This window comes from Citrus clementina, unplaced genomic scaffold (genome assembly GCF_000493195.1).
Source record: "Citrus clementina cultivar Clemenules unplaced genomic scaffold, Citrus_clementina_v1.0 scaffold_1, whole genome shotgun sequence".
NCBI lineage: Eukaryota > Viridiplantae > Streptophyta > Magnoliopsida > Sapindales > Rutaceae > Citrus > Citrus x clementina.
In genome coordinates, this window is record NW_006263303.1 from 24,618,322 (window position 1) to 24,639,221 (window position 20,900).

Below are 20,900 nucleotides of genomic sequence, written 5' to 3' on the forward strand. Positions count from 1 at the left end.
TTTACACACTCTTATCACATACAAATATAAATTAAAATAATTTCTCCCTTTAATATTAGTAGAAAGAAAAATTGATATGATCTCTTGCTTCTACTCCAAGGTTCAAATCGTTTGGACCATTCCACTGGATATGAGATGTACGATAAGTTGAAGAATTATATTTATTTATTCATTAATTTTAAGCTGCATAAAATTAAAACTCGGTAAATTTTTATTCTTATATGGGAATGGGATACAAATATGAATGCAAACAAACACCGCCATGTTGGTGTGAGCGGAGGGCAAAAACGTAAAACAGTAAAAACATGAGTAATGATGTTGGATATTTGGACATGACGAAAAAGAGCGGAAACATCGCCGTTCAGAAATGCAAAGAACACGTGTTTGAAATCCCAAAAAAAAAAAAAAAAAGAGAGAGAGAGAGAGAGAGGCAATAAAATATAAAAGGCACAGCCCCCCTCGGAAGCCGCAAGCCCAAGAACAGGCTTAAAAAGCACCCCAAATATGTTATTATTCCTCGTGTCCAATCAACAGATAAGGCTTTTTCTCCTTACAAATACAGATTGATCATCCAACAGAACAACTTCACCAATTCAATTCTGCAGCGTCAGTTGCAGCGCACTAGTTTTATTTTTGCTCGTGGGTTTCCGCTTCTGAGTTGGTTAAACACAACAAGTATGGCGAGCTCGTCGGAGATGTCGGTTAACTTGCCGGAGAAATCAAGTTTCTCTCAGACGTGTAGTCTTTTGAGTCAGTACTTGAAAGAGGGAGGTAGCTTTGGAGATCTTAGCCTCGGGATATCAAGCAACATTGAAGCTAATGGTAAAGTGTTCAATTATATATTTGTTTGGCTGCTGAGAAAGTCAAAAAGAAAATTAAATTCATTCTTGTCATCATATATATGTTCTTCTGGGTTGCCTTCTTATTTGGGAGAAAAACCAATTACGCTTTTTCTAGCTTAAGCTCTAATACGGATTACCTTGACGCTTAGATCTGTTTATGTAAATGATTGTAATCCCGTTTGTGAATTATAGCATGTGCTTTTTATAATTTGTAATTCTTATCTTGTCTTTGGAATCTCCCCACTCCCAGATCCAAACTAATCTCATCTCATTTTCTGTAATTGACATATTCCTCCTGTTTAACCATTCAACGGTCAATAGAACATGTTCCCTATTTCCTCGGACTCCCCTCAAACTACTCCAATTTTATTTTATTTTATTTTTTCATTTTTAAAATTTCCCTTAATTCAAGAGACAGACGGCAGCCCCATGTGCTCAAGGGCTGTTCCATACTTCTGTTCTATTCATTTATTTTATGAATAATAATAAAAAATCAGTTTATAGAATCTCTATTTTTGGGGATAACAACCCGGTCCTCGATCTGGTTCCCTTTTCAAATTTACCCACGTGAGCTTTTAGTTTCATTATAAGGTAACAATCATGCTGCTCGAATGTATAATTTGTGTTGGAGGGAAGATTGAGACAAAATGATGCGAGTGATTTATCGAAATTTTGCAGGGGTACCCGAGATCCCGCGGCGGCCAGCAGCTACAACTATGAATTTGTTTCCAGTAAGTGACAACTCTGGACAAGATGTTTCAGTTCGAAACATGGTGGCTCCTCGAAACTGGGAATCAATGAATTTGTTCCCTCAGCAAGCTGGTTTTGCTCCTAAGAATGATACCCCTAACATGATAGATTCAAGGTGAGGATTTAATAGTAGATTAGTTATTAGCGCACATGTTCTCGTTACAGGGTACACTGCTTCCTATATTAGAGATGAAATTTCAGTTTTGGGCCTTCACTGTGTGTGACTGGTTTCTGTTATGTGTTAGTTTAAACAAGCCCGCGCCGCAAACTGCTCAAATGACTATATTTTATGGCGGACAAGTGATTGCGTTCAATGATTTTCCTGCTGATAAAGCAAATGAAATCATGCAATTAGCAAGCAACGGGAGCTCACTGAGCCATGGTACCGCATATCCTCCTATGCAACTGCCGGCCCAGGGTTACAACTCTTTTGCTGCTAGTTTACCCAAAAGTCCAGTTGAATCAACTCCCCCGGTTTCTCCTGGCCCCCCAAAAATTCTAACAGAGCCTAGTTGCTCGGTTCCTCCTCGATCAAATAGCATTCCTAACTTTGGCAACAATCTAATTCCAGAGTGCGCTCAACCTCCCTCAAGACCTTGTGGTAAAGCCTTCATTTTTCCATTTTTGTGTAAAAAGAAATCTGTTATTCTATCTTGGGAACTGTGTTTCTTATAATGTTTTGTTGCCCTTGAATGCAGATCTACCAATTGCAAGGAGAAATTCACTCCACAGGTTCTTGGAGAAGAGAAAAGACAGGTAGGCATGCAGAGACTAATGTATATAATTGCAAAATCAAATTTAGAAATTCTTTTTGCATCATTCTTTTAAGTATGTTTTGCTGCAGATGTACCCAAGTGTTGAATTAGTTATGAATCACCAAGGTCCACTTGAGTTTGAAACTTTGAATTTTGCTTTTTCCAAGTATTATTACATGTATGCAAATCAAGTAGATGTTCTTGTCTTATAAGTTGGAATCTACTGTATAGTTAAATAATAGGGAAACGTTTCTTTGGAATGATTGATTTGTGATGTTCTGTGATTACATCTTTTACAGGATTGTTGCAAGAGCACCGTACCAAGTGAATGGCTCAGCAGGGGCTCCAGACAAGCCCGCTGATAGCAAGTCATGGCTTGGCCTGGCTGCTCAAACTTCACAGTAGTTTGTGCAAATTGCATCCAGTTTTAGGGACTGATTATTGGCCGGTCATCGTCTTTTTGGCAAACATAAACCTTGCTTCGTTTTTCTTCATCTTCCATCTTCTTTTAGGTTGGGTTTTGATGAGCCCACCATAGATCTAACGATCATTCTTCTTACCAATAGTTTATGTAATTAACTTCTTTATTGAAAATTTAGTTAATGTTAATCCCAATGAATAATTCTACGTGTTGACTCTTTCTTCAGTCAATATTTGAATCTTCATTAGAGTGTGTGATCTTGTTACCTCTATTTGACAATCATGTAAATTAACATTGATGGAAAGATAAGATAACTTATTAGTTCAATTGGTCAAGAAGTCTTATCCCCATTCTGGCCAACTCAACCAAACCCATCGTCAATTATTCAATTTAATCATAATCATGCTGGTATTTTGGCGTTCATAATGATCCATTTTTGTCATTAAGCAAGAATATGGCAGCCAAAGACTGCCCCGTCTTTTTCACATTTTACTTGTCGGCAACCTCGTGAAATTTGAAAAATCCCGTAAACCAAAACAAGGCGAGGAAATCTTGAGCTGTAATATTATTTGGGATGTATATCTAATGTCAACTGTGTCAAAAAAAAACTTCTCATTTTTTATTATTTTTTAGCAAAGTAACTTTATAATAAAGAAAATTTATTTTTTATCTTTTAATTTATAATTTTGAATGGCTTTTAACTCGATTAGAGTCTCATGTATTATTCATCTATTAAATAATAAATTTTATAAATAATAATATTTTACTATTAATTAGATGAATGTTACATCAATTGAATCTTAAGTTGATTGAAATTTAACTGTTGAGATCAGTAAAATTTGCCCTTTGATTTATCCCAGATTCTATAAAAAAAGTTACTCGTTTTAAACAAAGATGCAGATATTTTATTTGCTGCTCAAACGACAAAAGCCACGGCTGTTTTGATCCCTAAACAAAGAGATATGTTTTTTTTTTTTTTTATTTAAAAAAAAGCATGTTTGAAATTTGAACACCAACCAACGTGGACAAAATTGAATGGTACCCAATTTTTTTTGAATGATTCAAAGGCGAGTCAAGAAGTAGGAGAGGGTAGGTGCGTGTTAGTGTTGGCAACTTTTGCAAGCAAACGATAATAATAATAATAAATGACAAAGATAAATCCATTTAATCACGTTCCTCGTGTCTGGCTTTCAAAACATATTTACTTAAAGGAGAAGGCAGGTCATGTGGTGGATAAAAGTATAATAATATGTGTCAATTACATTCAATATTAGTATGTGTAATATGATCACATGTCATGTTGAACGTGGTAGGGTCGATTTCTTTTTGACTCTTTCATAGCTAATGTGATTTTTTTAAATTTTATATTATTAATGAATTTCTATTATATTATCTTTTTCAAAAAAAGAAGAAGAAAAAAGTAAATAAAATATATTATCAGTTTATCACGCGTTTTCTTCCTAAATTTTCTAATCCATGGCCATGGGAACGCGTCAAGTTTGTCTTCATGGTGTGGTGGGTACAATTAAAATATAATGATACAAAAAGTAAAGCGGAGTTTTTTTTTTTTTTTTTTTTTTTAAAGTAAGTATAGATATGTACCAAATAACAATACAAGGACAAACTTAATTTCTGTTGAGATTTATGTTTCGAGTTAAAGATTATTTTTCTAAATTATAATAGACAAGTAACAAAGTAATCCATAATGACTATATGCCTACAACCTTCCGGACCTTAGCAACTTTATTTGATTGACTAATCATATTCAAATTTTGAAGAATCTATATAATAATTATACATGTATAACATTAAAAATCTGATACTTGTAGTGCTATAACATAAGTCCAATGCCTACAAATTTTTTAGTGATTTATGTGCCAGCAATACGTCTCCTTTTATTGATGATGTCACCACTATTACGTAGATTGTAACTCATTAAACATATGTTGGTATTACACTATCATTATTTTTATCATTGAACATGAAATCAAAATAAGTGGTCCTAATCTAATTTAATAGTTGGTATCATATGTATATATCATGAGGGATTACATTTTAAAACTCATTCAACTCAAAATTTGTTCTAATTGAATAGTATAAACGTTCTATCATGGGATAAGTTTCAACATTGGCATGCTAGAACATAGGAAGGACGGTCCAAATTACTATCATCTTTTAGTATGCTTGAAATGAGAATAAAATCATAAGCATGATTCATAATTCATTTATACAATTCAGAAGATTTGCCAATTGTAAATAAAACTTATTAAATTAGCATATAAATATGTATAGAATTGCTTCTTTTTTTTTAAAAAAAAAAGAAGTCATCCCACTTCCCTTCCACTTGTATGCAAGGGCAAAACTATATTCGTGAAAACAATTTTAGAAAGAGTAAGGGTATTAATGAAATTTAGTCCACTTTTAAGCGAAATTTTAAAATTAAACAGCTTGTTGAACGGACTAAACAGTGAAGGCACCCACCAATACTCCCTGCTTATCTCTCCCTACCGATTACCATCAAACATCTTTTTCTTATTTTAGCCTTTTCTTTTTGTTGGTTGTAAAATTTAATATTTCCACATATCTCTCCAGATTTAGATTTGTGCTGATTAGTTAGTTTTTCTTTTTAATGTTCAAGTGTGTGTGTGTGTTTTTTTTTTTTTTTTGGTGTAGACATGAATCTTTTGAGTTTCATGTCTAGAGAAATACAAATTTCACATCTATTGCATAAGAACTAATATAATTTTGGTACAACCAACATTAGGGGAAAGATTGTTAAGAAAGCAAAGGACTAGTTTTTGTTAAGATTTCTGATGCATAATATGCACGTTGGGTGGTGATATCTATTTGGGGAATAAAAAGGGGATCAATATTAATTACTCCTTTACACAAATCGTGCTCTCCTCAATGTAAGATACTGAGAACAACATAAAACCTCCTCAAAAGGTGGCTTCTTTGAATTGTGAAGGGCGGGCAAGTGACTTTACATGTGTGATTGGTTGAGGGACTTGCGACGAGAGCCTTAAACCAAGTCAAAGTTGAGGGACTTGCGACGAGAGCCTTAAACCAAGTCAACCTAAAGACTCGATCAAGGGCAACTCTCATATCTTTTCTAAAAAAACAAGATCACGGATACGATCCACTATCAGTTGTTCCCTCAATCCAAGGGTTATAGGTTTGGTCGCCATTATAAAACCTCCAAAAATTCGAATCAAGTAATGAATCTTGTCCCTTTCTACCATCGAACTCTTATTTTCTCTCTAATTATTCTTTCGTCTCATTTCCTTTTTATTGAATTTTTCCAAAGTTTTCGTTCTAAAAAGGCAATTATGTTGAAGCTACATGATTGTGGTATATGTTTTTCATAGAAAACCCAAATAACTGACCTAAGCATTGAAAAGTTAACACTGGAAAAACTTTTAGCATCTCCTTAACTGTTTTTGTGACTGCAGATGCTCTACTTGGAAGAGTTCAAGGTCGTTTGCTTCTGCTTGGGTGTGAAATTGCAAGTCAAATCCACCACCCTAACCACAAATTTAAGTGTTGGCATGATCGTCTGGTCGCTTCATAACTCGAACAAATATTTGAATCAACAATAACTATTACACATGCCTAATGTGCTGTTATTTTCTTTCTCACTCATTAGTAAGCTTTCAAAGGCTTGGCTAGTCAAGTATATTTTCAAGTTACACTCAATAGGTTTGTAGGCCATATTATAAATGTATGTATTAAGATTTTTAATAAATTTCATATATATTATTATTTTTCAATATCAAACAAGTTTGAATAAAATCACCTTAACTTAAAAAATACAGCTAAAAAATGTTTAATAAACATTTTAAAATTATAACTTTTAAGATAGAGCCACCAACAACAATACCAAACAAACTAACATTACTCGGTAAGTAATAAAATTGGGCTATAACCCCTCCTCTAAATAGTCTCCAATAAAAAATTTAAGATTATCTACACCCACTTATATTCCACAAATAATAACCCTTCACAAATATTTCTACTTTTTCTGCTTCTTTACAGACCCAGTAATTATTCAAGTCAATGTGGGAGTTAAAATTTGATTGCATATGGTCTTGGTTGGAAAGTAAAAAACTATGGAAAGACAAAATATTAATCCAAAGACTTTCAGACAACAACACAAAATTTTGAACTGAAAAATTACATGTTTGATGAATGTGTTACAAAAGATAAGCGCATTCACACTGCCGTTGCCTTTTATCGAGGAGGAATTGGAGCACAATTTTGAAAAGAAGATTGAAGATGCACGAGACTTCATAATTGCAGAGAAGCAGTAGTAACCGAGAATGCGAGATTGGAGCTCGCCCACCTCGAATACAAAATAGAAGAGAGTGAAAATAATGATTTTGTTAAGTTACAACTGTTGTAATTTGCGATCCCTTCTAAATAATATAAACAGTTGTAATAGGTGATGGGATCCGCATGATTTTTGAAGAGACTATAAGTTACAATAATTGTAACTTAGCAATACCCGTGAAAATAATTGTTTCTAAAAAATTATAATGAATGCTTAGAAATTAAATTAAAAATTTCTTATGCAAATTGAACAGTTAGATGAGCGAGGACGTGTGCTAATCCGTTCATGAGAGGGGGGTGTTTATTCGGAAATAAACGGTACGGAGGGTTATTTTTGGAATGAAAGGGTGTTTAATAATTTTAATTTTTTTAATGAGCTCTGTTTTAGTTTTAAAACATGGGGGTGTTCATGAGTAGTTTTGAGGGGTGACAATAGTACTACCCGTCTGCCGAAAACGGTATACACGAAGCCTGTTGGAGATATGTTTTCAGTAGCACCAGTCAGATCCACAACGGTAAGCAGGCCTGAATTGTCATAAGCCCATTGAGCAAATATTGATGGGATAGTAATACTTAATTCCTTAAAATATCTCACCAACTCCAACTGCTCAATTAACTGTATTAAAAATTTTAAAATTATTGTTCTCTCTCGATATACCCATCTAATCCCTACTTTAAAGCGTTTACAATCATTTAAAATAACATCTTCAAAGTTTATGTTTATGAACTTCTATACTTGATCGGATGTTTAGGAATATTAAAAAAAAAAGATTTCTCTATGATGCCGTATGAATTTTTACAGCATTGATAGTGGGATTAATATGGACCCTTAGATGTAAGAGTTTTAATATGAATCGTTCATTTAATATAATAAATAATTAGATAACTAATTAAAATGTAACAAGTAACTTACAGGTTGCAGATAAACATTAATTTATTAATTTTAAATTAATATTAATTTAGGAAAAAGTCACTCGCACCCTTAAGGTTTGCTTAAATAATCATACAGATCCCTTTAGTTTCATAAATTATCACACATATTTTCTTAGTTTCATAAATGACTATTATACCTTTTGATTAAAATAATTTTCTTAATGATTGATTAAAATAATCTAAATAAATATCATATGATACAAATAAAATGTTATAATAAGTATAGTTGATAAAATAACGTGTACAATGAAAATTTTGCTAATATTAAGTTATTATTAATCTATCTTGACGGATTAACTAAAATCTATTAATTCAAAAATTGATTTTAAGATTGATATTAATGTAGACATAATTAAATAAGATTTTGTAAAAAATAATATAAATTTTATAAATCATTGTGAAATTATTGTGAATGTTAGGTATAATTATTTAATTTTACTAGTATGTCAAATATATTTTAATATTAGTAAAATGAATATGACAAACTAATAATAAAAGAATATGAAAAATAAATAATGTTAAAATAATTTTTTTAGTATTGAAAATATTTTATACTTATTTAATATATTATATTTTTTAATTTAAGGAGTTATATATGATAATTTAAGTAAAATTTAGAGGTGTGGGTGGTCTTTTCCCTATTAATTTTAAAGCTAAATGATTAAAGGAATTCGCAGCTGGCATAAATATGGAACTCTAAGTTTATCTACACATCATGAAACTTGAAAAAATCCAAACTAAAGTAAAATTGCAACATGGCCGACCAACTAACTTTTCATTACCAAAAAATATATGAAAGAAAACAACACATGACATAAAAGATTTTGTATCTTACTCGCATTGCACCTTGCCTCATGGTTCTCTTCCCTTTTACTTTTTCTCTATGGCTGGCAATCTGTGAGCCGCACGAGCCTCTAAGCCGCCTGTAAAGGCACGTTATAGAATGATTGTAAGCAGCGTAGGACAGACCTTAAACCATGGCTGCAAATACTCAAGGCAATAAATTGGCAATACAATAAAAATAGAGCTGTTACGTTATTAAAAAATTCTAATTTGAAAATACGATTAAAACTATAAATGGATTCAAGAATAACTTACCGAAATGTTTATTAAGAGAAATTTATCAAATCTCTTTCATCTAATCATTAGGAGACAAAGATAATATTAAAGAATCCAATTATAAAAATATGAACATGAGAGATAAAAGAGAGATTGTATTTTACTGTATCTCTATTTCTTTTTTATTTTAAATTTTAAATTACCTATTTTATAGGTTTATTAACCGGTTAACACAATTTTCAAATAATTAAAAATTTTGATTAATAAAAATAATATGTACCGTTGATTAGATCTAACGGTCTATATTTCTTACACTATTGATACCGTAAAAAAAATTACGGCATCATAAAGGGACCCTAAAAAAAAGATCAAATAGATAGCAAATAAAATTTTCGGGTACGCTTATTGCCAATGGAAAAATAGAAACAAACCACCATAGAGAATAAATTGCTATTGAAAATCTTGTTCATATAGTTAGTTAGTTGATGAATACATCGTATCCATTTGCTTTGGCTGCTGCATACTAAAATAGATTAAAAAAAAAAGAAAATTATCCATCGTCCACCCATTTTTCATTATTTTTTAAAAATGTACAAATCTTTTTTTTTTTGCAGGCTCCACTGACGTTAAATATTTTTTTCATTGATCCACTCTTGTTATAACACCGTTAGAACTTTACTGACATCATAAGGGTAAAATTATCATTTCACAATGACATAGTGGTGGATAGGTGCAAAACAATATAATTTCAAGTAGAGTTTAGCAAAAAAAAATTAAGAATTGTGTATTTGTAAAAAAATACGAAAAAACAGGTGGTTGGTGGATAATTTATCTTTTACATTTGAGGGTAAAAAAATTATTTAAATAATATTTCGTTAGTTTTCTTAACGGTCTCCAAACGAAAGTAGAAAAGTGAGAAAAAATATAATTTCAGGTGGATTCAAGCAAAAAAGAATTGTGTATTTAAAAAAAAATTAGAAAAAATAAGTAGACGGTGGATAATTTAAAAAAAAAAATTCCTTCAAACATTAATGAAAATTCATCCATTTTATTTCTGCATTTGTTTAAATGACCTTTTGCTATATAACAATTTGGACATAATAGATGAAAGAACGACGTAGAGGATTAGATAAAATTTGCAATTAAAAGAGACTCTATACAGGTACTAACGGGGAAGAGATGGGTCATGGGAGATGATGAGGGAAAGAGAAAAGAGGAGTTAAAAAAAAAAAAAGAATTTATAGTATAAACCATTTCATTTTGATCTGTAAAATCTCAACCATTGATTTGTTTGAAGTGCGAGGACAAGAAATTGTGCAAAAACGTAAAAAAGCTATTTATCCTTTTTAGTAATTTCCAATAAAGGTGAAATATATATATATATATAAATTTAAAAATAATTATTGTGGGCTAGTGATAACTTTGAAGGGTCAAATATCATGGATTCATGGCTCATATTTGATCCCTCACAACTTCGTACGTAATTAAATAAACCAAGTATACAAAAGAAGTAAGCACGGGTTTTGCACAAAGAGCTTACGAGCCGGCCCAATAAAATGTAGGCCCAAAATCATAAATTGCATTCAGTTTTATGAATTAAAAGATATATTTAGAAGCAAAGACAAATTATAAAATCCGGGAGAGAAGCCTGAATCAATATCCTTTAATTCAGTCACCGTCAATTTATTTTTATCCTCTTGGTTTTGATTCTCTCCCTCTCCTTCGAGGGCTTTCTTTTTTCTTTTTTTCTTTTTTTCTTTTTTTTTTTCATTTTTGGGTCTTATTTTGATTTATTTGATCCTTTTTAATATTTCCTTCACAATCACAATTAGAAGACGATGCAGCAGCATAGGCTGAAGCAACAAACAATGATGCAGCAGCAGTCTTTATACCAATACCATCCCAGTCTCTTAGCTGCTCCTCAGGTTCTTTCGATTTATTTATTTTTTTTCACTTCCGTTTACAATTTATTTTTGTTTTTCTTAATAATTTATCTGATTAATTATTAAAATTTAGTGGACTGTATGGTGATGAATACTTCGAAAGGACTGATATTTGTGGCGGGATATATTTAATATATGCGTTTGACTATAATTTGAACGATTATGTATTAGAGGTACTTTTAACCGTAATTTAGACTAGAATTAGTTTCTGGTTGTTTATTATTATTATTATTATTATTTTGGTTGAGGGTGAAGGATGGTGTTTGTTGTGATTATGTAATGTTGTAAGCCTAGGTTATTCTGTGGCTTTTGTTTGTGTATTTGTCACTACAAAGAGAGATTTGGGAAATTTTATTTATTAGTTTATTTACATATTTATATTTTGCAGATAGAGCCTATCTTGAGTGGAAATCTGCCTCCGCGATTTGATGCAAGTACATGCCGCAGCGTGTGAGTTTTTTTAACTTGGCATTTCTTTTTCCTTTTGGGGAAATTCCAACTGTTTTACCTATGAGATTGCGTTTCTGTAGATTTATTATTATTTATTTATCTATTTTTTATTTATTCTTGCTTTGTTCAATAATTTGCTCTTGTATGCTCAGTACCTCTTTTTCTTTTAATTTTTTTTTTTCATGTCCATGTTTACTGGTAAAAAAATTATTTCCCATTTATGAGATATGCAGGTATGTTGGAAACATTCATCCTCAGGTTACAAATGCCCTGCTTCAAGAGGTTTTTTCAAGTACCGGTCCCCTTGAAGGATGCAAGCTCATTAAAAAAGATAAGGTATTTTCAGTGTGGCAATACTGGGACCTTTTGCCATCTTTTGATTGCTATGAGAGGGTTTTGTAGACTATTTCAAGTTTAGGCAATTGTGCACCATGCTTATTGCTTTACTTGATATCTTAGCTTCTGTGTTATTTTTTTAAATCTTATTATTAATGTGACGGTGTCACATTTCTTTTTTTGCAGTCATCCTATGGCTTTGTGGACTACTTTGATCGCAGATCAGCTGCCCTTGCAATTGTGACTCTTAATGGAAGGCACATGTAAGTAACATTTCTTCGGAGTTACTGCTGGATTTTGCCCTGTTCTATGTCTTAATCTGGATTTTTTTTTCTCTAATTTTTTTGGGGGGGCAGATTTGGACAACCTATTAAAGTAAACTGGGCTTATGCTAGCAGCCAGAGAGAGGACACATCAGGTATCCTCCACATGTAACCTATGTTTGTTAATCGATTGTTGTGTGCAGATTATCCCCTAAAACTTATGTTAATTTCTCTATGTGGTTCAGGTCATTTCAACGTTTTTGTTGGTGATCTTAGCCCTGAAGTTACAGATGCTACTTTGTTTGCGTGCTTCTCTGTGTTTCCTACTTGTTCGTAAGTTCTGATTTCTTCATTAGCTTACTCATGCCATCCTTGCTATTAGTATTGATCTTTGATTCTTGTGGTTTTAGTTGCTTACTTAAAGATTGGAAGATTGATTTGGTCAAGTTGATTATAGGGATGCAAGGGTTATGTGGGACCAAAAGACTGGGCGTTCAAGGGGTTTTGGGTTTGTTTCTTTTCGGAATCAGGAGGTACCTTAAATGCTTGACTCAAGTGTTTCTGGTTTGGCCTTTCTTTCTTTGTCATCTGATGGTAACAATCTCCTTCTTGTCCAGGATGCCCAAAGTGCAATAAATGACTTAAATGGTATGGAATTTTTTGTCGCTTTGATGCAGTTTCATTCTTTATTTTTTTGCCTTTAAAATTTAAATTACCTTTCAAATGAATCTTTTTTTTTTTTTGTTGTTGGGGGTTTGGGGGGGGGGGTTTGGGTAATCACTTGTTTTATAGTAGTTCAGCTGCACTAAGGAATGTAATGAAAAATAGCGTTGGAAGAAAGTGTTTGGGAACTAGTGAGATCTTTTGATGTGGTACAAGAGGGCTTCAAATCAAATTCCATTTATTTTAGTATTAGGGTGGGGTTTGGTTTACTCTTGAAGGAGATTAGGGTTAAGGTTGTAAAATAAAAAAGAATAGTAGTTAAGAAGGTGGGAGATATGCATAACATGACTTGTGTTGTTAGTGATTGAATTGATGATAAACTGATCGAAAGAAATATCTTCACAAATTCACAGGAAATGCTTTGAGACAAAGCACTGATATAAATTGTTTTTTTCCCCTTTTGGACAATGTGATAAAATAGTTGTTAGGATGGTGTGGCAGGAGGGGGTGACTTGGTTGGACCATAGTTTTACAGGTTAAATGAGTGCTTGGATCATGCATTGAAAATTGAAATCTTGGAATGCCTTTTTCTAACATGAAAACAGAATACACATGTATCCCCTTGTCCAAACAAGAAATTAGATTTATTCGGCAGGTATCATTAAAAACTTTTCATCCTAATCAGTTTGAATTCTAATAACTTTGTACTTTCCTAATATTTCAGGGAAGTGGCTTGGTAATAGACAGATTCGGTGCAACTGGGCTGCAAAAGGTGCTACCTCTGGTGATGAAAAGCAAAGTTCAGATTCCAAAAGTGTTGTAGAGCTTACAAATGGAATATCTGGTGAGTTTATTTCTAAGTTTTATGGTTATACGATGTGGTTACTTGTTTGTAGAAGTTGTAAAATGTTCTTTGGCATCTATTTTCAAGGATTTTCTGGGCATGAAGTTAAATTATTTTGATCGGAATTTGGAAATATGATGTCATTCTTCTAATTTCTCCCCTTTTTTGGAAAACATATATTTTTTTTTCTGATTTATTGTTTTCTAAAATCAAGAGAGTTCAGTTGTGGCAAGTCAAATTGGTCCCCTGATGGCCTAATAAGGTGATCCTGAAACTTTTTTGTTATTATCTAAACCACGTAATTTGGTGCATTTTCTTTGATTTTTCTTGCGCAATTAATTTTAAGTCATACAACATATTGTAAATGCTGGTCGGTTAAACTGGTAAAACCCATTTTGGCAGTACAAGAGGTGTGGGGTTCAAATCCCGTGCAAGCCATGATTGAGAAGAGTTTTGCTTTATGTAATTTTTAAAAGTAATTTTTATTTATGTATAAATAAAAAGAAGTCATGCAGCATGTTTTCTGTCTAAGCATTATCTCCCTATATGGATTTTGAGATGTGATCTCTTATATATTTATATACTTTCACATTAAGCTTACATTACATTTTACAAGAATCAGCATTTTTTCATGGAGTTGATGTGAATCCTGGAGCTAATATCTTTATTTGATCGTACTTTAAACCCATTACTGCTATTGTTGTGATATTTAAGTCTCTGGCTTAAATTAGGTTTCCTCTTTAAATTGAATCCTAGAGATTTGGACTTTGCATATCTTATTACCATGTTAAATCTTATGTGTTGTTAATATTTCTAAATCTTTTAGTTCTATTTGCAGAAGATGGTCAAGAGAAGAGCAATGAGGATGCTCCGGAGAACAATCCTCAGTATACAACTGTTTATGTTGGCAATCTTTCTTCAGAGGCAAGAACTTATTCCTTGAGCTAACTCGTAGTCATGACTGTCAGTTTCTTCCTTGATCTTGCTTATCTGCACAGAAGCTTCCAATGTCTGCATGTGGTGGGACATTCGGATAAGTTGGTCTTGCTGGCTGTACCTGCCTATTAGATTTCATCTCACGGGCATGTCACACTGATGCATCCAGAAACTAGCACAGATTTCGTCAACAGAATTGTTTGGCTTTGCTCTCAGATGATTAGTTCAAAATTACCAGAGCCACTAGATTACTGAATAAGTTAGTCACATTAAAATAACATCTGTTACTTGCTGGATTGTTCTTTTGGTGGTTTAGATTAGATTTGACTCTAGGACATCAGATTAATAGGAAGCCTATCCTGTGTATGAAGCTGTGGGTGATATGGCATGTTAAATGGCTGAAATTGACCTAGTATTGCTTGTAATAGAATGGTGCCCTTTTTGTTCTATTATAATTTATTCACTTCAATTATATTTTGCATTTAGCTTGATTAATTTGACCTTTTGTAAAATGAGATCTAGAAAAGCTCTATCCGTTTATAGTATTTCCTAATGCACTGGAGATAATAAAATTGAATCATTATTCTGTCAGTTCAATAGTTCAGAAACACAGAGAGTTTCTGCTTCTGATTATTCAGTAATTTGCAGGTTACCTCAGTTGATCTCCACCGACATTTTCATGCTCTTTGTGTTGGAACAATTGAAGATGTTCGGGTACAGCGAGACAAGGGTTTCGGGTTTGTGAGATACTCTACACATCCTGAAGCTTCCCTGGCTATTCAGATGGGTAATGCTCGGATTCTTTGCGGCAAACCAATTAAGGTACTTTCTTATGGAATTATTTTATTTCTTAATATAAAAATGTGGTGTTTAGTTTAACTGTTCAAATAGTTGTAGAAGTGTAATCTAATTGAATGACATGGTGTAAGCCTCATTGCAGATTGTAGTTTCAGCTGATTTTGGTGTGTGTTATGCTACTTTAGTAGTAATGAACACCAGTGAAATGGCATTCCTAGATGTTTTATCTCTAATCTTGCCTGTTGTCAATCTTGTCAGAATCTTATTGAGGGAATATCAAATTTCTGTTATGTAGGGCAGTTAGTGCTGAAATAACAAGTAACACGTTGCTTAAATAAGTTTGGAGTTTTTTTAGTAGTGTGCTGTAATTTTGAAAATTTGAAAAATGCTTAATGGTCTTCATTAATGGTAGGATGTTAGAAGGGTAGCTTTTAAACAAACAAGTGATGTTTCAATTGCTCATGTTTAAGATTTGATTTTGCCTCTGAACATGGTTCTACTGATATTGTACTTGGTGAAATTATAGGCTTAAATCATATTGCATGTGGCATTTATTTAATGTATCATTCCACAATTTTTGTTGTTTTACTGCATGTGGTTTAACATCATGTTTTTTAAATCAATTTTTAAAAAGTGTAGAAGCAAGGGAATCATTTTCAAGCAAATGCAAACATTTGCCGTTATTTTATACTCGAGTAGACATGGTTATTTTCAAGAAAATGCAAACGTTTGCAGTACATCTTATATGGTCCTGATGTATACCGTGGCATAATCATTCAATATATCTGTATTGCAGTGTTCGTGGGGAAGTAAACCAACTCCCCCAGGAACAAGCTCTACTCCTCTTCCTCCACCTCCTGCACCACATTTGCCAGGTTTCTCAGCCACAGACCTCGCTGCCTATGAGCGACAGATAGCATTGAGCAAAATAGCTGGGGCACAGGCCCTAATGCATCCGCAGGCACAGCATGCCCTTAAGCTGGGAATGGGTGCTGCTGGGGCTAGTCAAGCAATCTATGACAGTAGTGGGTTCCAGAACGTCGCAACAACCCAGCAGCTTATGTACTATTAGAAATCATGAGATGGGAACTCGCTATGACACATTAGAGGGAGTAATAAGTCTTTAGAGAATTGTAGGATGATGCTACCATTTTGTTTTTCTAATTTCTTACTTATGCTTTTGTAAGATGGATGTATTTCTGTTGCATATTTGTTGTATGTAGGGGTAGTGTTGTGTTTTTCTGTTTAGTAATTTTATCAAATAAACTGTGTATCTTAACGTAATTGGAATTGGTTTTGGTTTTGGTTTTCAACATTTATCATCTCGGCATATAATATTTCCTACATCTGATGTTTTGCTCGTTTCTCCAATTGATAGCCAACAGCGTAATGATTGCTTGCCACCCCATCTGAAAGACATGAATGGTTGGAAAATATGGGGCAAGTTACTGGGTAAATCTCTAACTCAAATTATTTTTGTTATTTGTCTATAGAAAAATCGGAGGATGAATTTGGCCCTTCAAGTTTTAAGCAAAGCTGTAAGCTTGTGACTGATTATTGGTCCAATAGAGAGTTGTCAGATATGTGTGGTGGAGATTTTGTGTTATTTGCTGCCAAATGTAGAGCCAGTAAAATTTGATATGATCCGATTATTTGACAAGAACACCACATAAATAAATATATATGGGTCGTCGAATTTAATACGATTATTAAATAGGTTGGGTTCGGGTCGACAATTTTTTTTCGTGTTGGGTTAGGGTTAAAATTCTTAATTCATTTACCCGATCAATGACCTAATTATATTTTTTATTTTAAAATAATTTACAGATTCTTGTCATCAAAATTCAAATATTAAAGATGATTTTTTTATTTTTTTTTAAAAGGATGAATATAAATACAGTGTTTTATTTATAAAATTTTAAATACATTTAGAGCTTCAATAGTGTAAATGTGTAAAATATTGGTATACATGTATATTTTATAATATTGATATATAATATTATTTACATATATATAATTAAAACCCCAATAGTGTAAATGTGTATAATTAAAACATAAATGTGTAATATTTTAGTAGATATATATATTTTATAATATCGATAAATTATGTATGTATGTACATATGTATGTATAACAACGTGTAAATATTTAATATAACTTTTGTTTAATATATAGTTATTAAACGAGTTATTAAGTAACCCAATTATTTTTCTGTGTCGGATTTAAATCTTAATATTTTGACACGATTATTAAATGGGTCGAGTTTGAATTGATCTAAATTTGACACGACACGAACACAACCAATACCCATTTTGCCAGCTGTAGCCAAATGCTTGTAACTGTTCTTTCTTTGGCATAAACTGTGATGGATTAAGTGGTCCTATAGAGAGAATAGACAGGATTTCTAACGAGTGGGATGTTGTGTTTTCTTCTGCCTGCCATATGCTTGTAATCGTGCGTTTTTGGCTTAAATTTCGTATATGTCACTTATTTTTGTGGCTTTCGGAAATTCCCGTGCGCTATACGTTGGTTAATTCCATTTTTACCGGTTCACTCACACATGGAAGTTGTGAATAAAATTGGAGACTTCCACGAATTCACTGAAGACACAGGAGATTTTTATTTGTGCTTTGGTCCAAACAAATCCAACCAAGCTTTGAAGTGTCGGTATGTAATTAGTTCTCAGACTCAGTGCAGTGAGCATATTCTGTCGCCAAATAAGACCTGAAGAAGGGCATATCAACACCATTGACTATTGAATACGTAAATGAAAGATTTTCGACAATAATAAATTATTAATATATTCCATTTCCCATAACACGTTCTTAATTCTTCTGAAGGAAGGATTCTGAACTTTAATAAGTTTTTGATACACAACGTTGAAGGACATCGGACATGCCATGAGCTCTTTGAACCTGATGATGGTCCAGTTAAAACATACACAATCAGATATACATATTTTTTTCCTTCCGAATTTAAAGCAAATAACATGTATAGAGTATCCTTGTACGCAACTCTCACTAAACAATTCCTTCGCCTCTAATCTCCGGCCATCAGATGGCCTCCAAGTACAACCAAAAAAAGAGATATCACACATGGTAATCCCATTACAGCGTAAGCTTTACACCTACACCCTCCGAAATCCGAAACTCTTCGTTTTATTTACCTTTTTTTTTTTTTCCCAATTCTTGACTCAAAATTCTCATTACGTAAGTATCGCAAAACCTCCTCGTATATATAAGTGGAAGCAGCCTTGTATGTGTATATATATATATATATATATATATATATAAGTAGACGATATCACACCATCCGGAATCTGGGGAACCCTAGCTTGCTGCCACCAAAACGTGTACTCTATAAACTAACTCCACCGAAAACTCGAAAAGAGTCTTTAATGAATTAAATTGCAAGAATACCAGTTGAAAATATGTGATCCCTTGTGTAAGGCGAACTGGCAACATCTGCAGTTCTTGTAGCATCAGCTCTGCATTGTTCTTTCCTCTCGTCCATCATTATTTGCGTGGACCGACACTCGTTACTGCAAAACGCCTTCTCCCCTCTGTAATATATCAAATAACACGAGATTCATCATCAAAATTTTGTGCAACCAAACAAATTAACGACAAAATTTTGTGCAACCAAACAAATTAACGACCACACTCAGCTTTTTATTTCGAAAAGAGAAAACCAATTCAATTACCTGTACATGTATATATCTCTGCCGTGCAGCTTTTTCTGGCACAAATGGCATGAACTGAGAAAATCCGAAGTGGGGTAGTAATAAGCAGCAGACACATCAGCTTCCGCAAATCTTGCAGATGATTCTTTAACGGCGGTGACAGAGCCATCGTAATAGACTCGAGTGACAGACTTGTTATTAGGCCCATGACAGGTCACATAAGTGTAATCCTCCAAGCTCTCAATCTCCAAATCCTGACAACATCTCTCACAATTCTTGCCGGAGCTAACAGGAATTGGGGGGCTGATTGATTTGTTATTATTACTACATACGGCAAATTTGGCCAAAATTTCGTGCCCACAATCGGTATTAGACTTTTCTAGTGCTGCCACTATGCCCAACCCAACCCCACCTGCATCATAACATCTTAGACCACATCTCGGTGACTGAATTTTTAAGTCCAGTGGACCTCTCGGGCTTGTACCCACGTCCGAAAACCCGGCACGGTTGCCGGAAACCAATAAAGCCGATAATTTTCCGATCACCGGGCGAGGTCTGTTGCCCAACATGATGACTACAACTGGTAATAGTGTTATGTAGCTTGGGAGATTTGAGTAGTAACAAATTGGAGATTGGAGATTGGAGACTGGAGATATATATTATTAAGGCGGAACCACTGGCAATAATGTATGTATGATAATGGAGTGGGTGGAGTTAGCCCATAGGTTTTGGTTTGGAATTATATGGGTGATGATTGCTATAAGAAACCAACATGCATATCAAACTCAATTATTAAAATGGGATTGCCAAGAAGATGATTTTTCTATTTTCTAAATGGTGGGGTCCGTGGGGTCATCCTTTTTTATTACTGTCGTTTTGCAATGATCGAGACTCGGTATTTGGATCTGGCCTACCTTTGGCCACTGGTGCTGTCTTGTTCGCGCATAATAATAATAATAATAAAAGAGATTCCATGAGCACTACTAGCTCTGGCTCTGCCACCGTTGGCTTTCGGGTACGTGGCGAAGATCTATTAGAGATGGTGATTTGTAATTATTACTAAAACCACCCTGAATTTGGGTTAGCCCACTGAAAAATGTGGGCCCAATTGAAAGCGATGTGCCTCCCCTGGCCCACTTAATATAAGATTGTCCGTGTTCTCAATTACTCCATTGACCCGTACTTAAAAAATCCTTCTTTCCTTATTTCACTTATTTTTCCAATATTTTAAAATTAAAGAATTTATCTGTGTCCATCCAACTTTTTACATGGAAAGTCACAACTTTTAAATTCTTTTATCTCAAATTTCATCTCAATAAAATTTATAATTTTATATTTTAGTAAAATTGTTTGTAACTTCCAAATATATCTAAAGTTGTAATTTACTCCACATATTCATCTTTTTTTTTCTTTGAAAGATGGAATATTTTTCAAACTGCATAGAAAAATCTAGGTTTTGGAGATTCTCAAATGAAAAAAGCAAATATAAACGCCTTTTCACTTTATTTTCTCTCTTTTTCCTTTCAAGGACATGACTTGTTTACTGTGATAAAGAGGGGAAAAAAGAGGAAAAGAAAAGAGAAAGTGAATGAAGGGCATTTAGGTAATTCGAGCAAAAAGGTAGCGGGTCGATCCGTCTCCGTCCGCCCACGGAATGATGTGTAATTTTGTCAAAACAAAAGGGGCCCTCGATGGGCTCAGGATAACGTTACATAATTAACAAGGCAAAGCGACCGAGGCAACTCTTCACATGTGCGCGCCTATACGTGTCGTCCTATGATTCGCCCATCTGATGAGGGCCACGTGACCTGGACTTTAACTTTTACGCCGAGTCCAGCCCAATATGACATTGACACCCAATTCGTTCGTTTTTATCATTTATGCTCAGGAGTCAAG

The 20,900-nt window shown here is 33.5% G+C and overlaps 3 protein-coding genes across 5 annotated transcripts; 2 read left to right on the plus strand and 1 right to left on the minus strand.

Moving 5' to 3' along the window:
- The first annotated feature begins 452 nt into the window (after positions 1–452).
- On the plus strand, positions 453–3,017 carry LOC18055370 (protein TIFY 10A). Its single transcript, XM_024177598.1, has 5 exons — positions 453–822; positions 1,521–1,707; positions 1,838–2,193; positions 2,291–2,348; positions 2,647–3,017. Exons 1-5 carry the CDS (start codon positions 678–680, stop codon positions 2,750–2,752), a joined length of 852 nt encoding a protein of 283 aa, XP_024033366.1. The 5' UTR covers positions 453–677; the 3' UTR covers positions 2,753–3,017.
- Positions 3,018–10,763: 7,746 nt separating this feature from the next.
- On the plus strand, positions 10,764–16,688 carry LOC18055371 (oligouridylate-binding protein 1). Of its 3 annotated transcripts, none has more exons than XM_006452785.2 (12): positions 10,764–11,014; positions 11,421–11,482; positions 11,716–11,818; positions 12,005–12,081; positions 12,175–12,236; positions 12,327–12,414; positions 12,539–12,614; positions 12,699–12,729; positions 13,469–13,588; positions 14,415–14,512; positions 15,173–15,346; positions 16,119–16,688. In XM_006452785.2, exons 1-12 carry the CDS (start codon positions 10,928–10,930, stop codon positions 16,392–16,394), a joined length of 1,254 nt encoding a protein of 417 aa, XP_006452848.1. In that variant the 5' UTR covers positions 10,764–10,927; the 3' UTR covers positions 16,395–16,688. The 3 variants fall into 3 exon arrangements, with proteins under 3 accessions (XP_006452848.1, XP_006452847.1, XP_006452846.1); XM_006452784.2 differs by having other exon boundaries at positions 14,427–14,512; XM_006452783.2 differs by having other exon boundaries at positions 14,430–14,512.
- A 1,564-nt stretch (positions 16,689–18,252) lies between these two features.
- Positions 18,253–19,789, minus strand: LOC18055372. The gene is made up of 2 exons (XM_006452786.2): positions 19,026–19,789; positions 18,253–18,884 (listed from the first exon to the last, which is right to left on the minus strand). The coding sequence occupies exons 1-2, from the start codon at positions 19,571–19,573 to the stop codon at positions 18,725–18,727; spliced, it is 708 nt and encodes a 235-aa protein (XP_006452849.1). The 5' UTR covers positions 19,574–19,789; the 3' UTR covers positions 18,253–18,724.
- Positions 19,790–20,900: the final 1,111 nt, after the last annotated feature.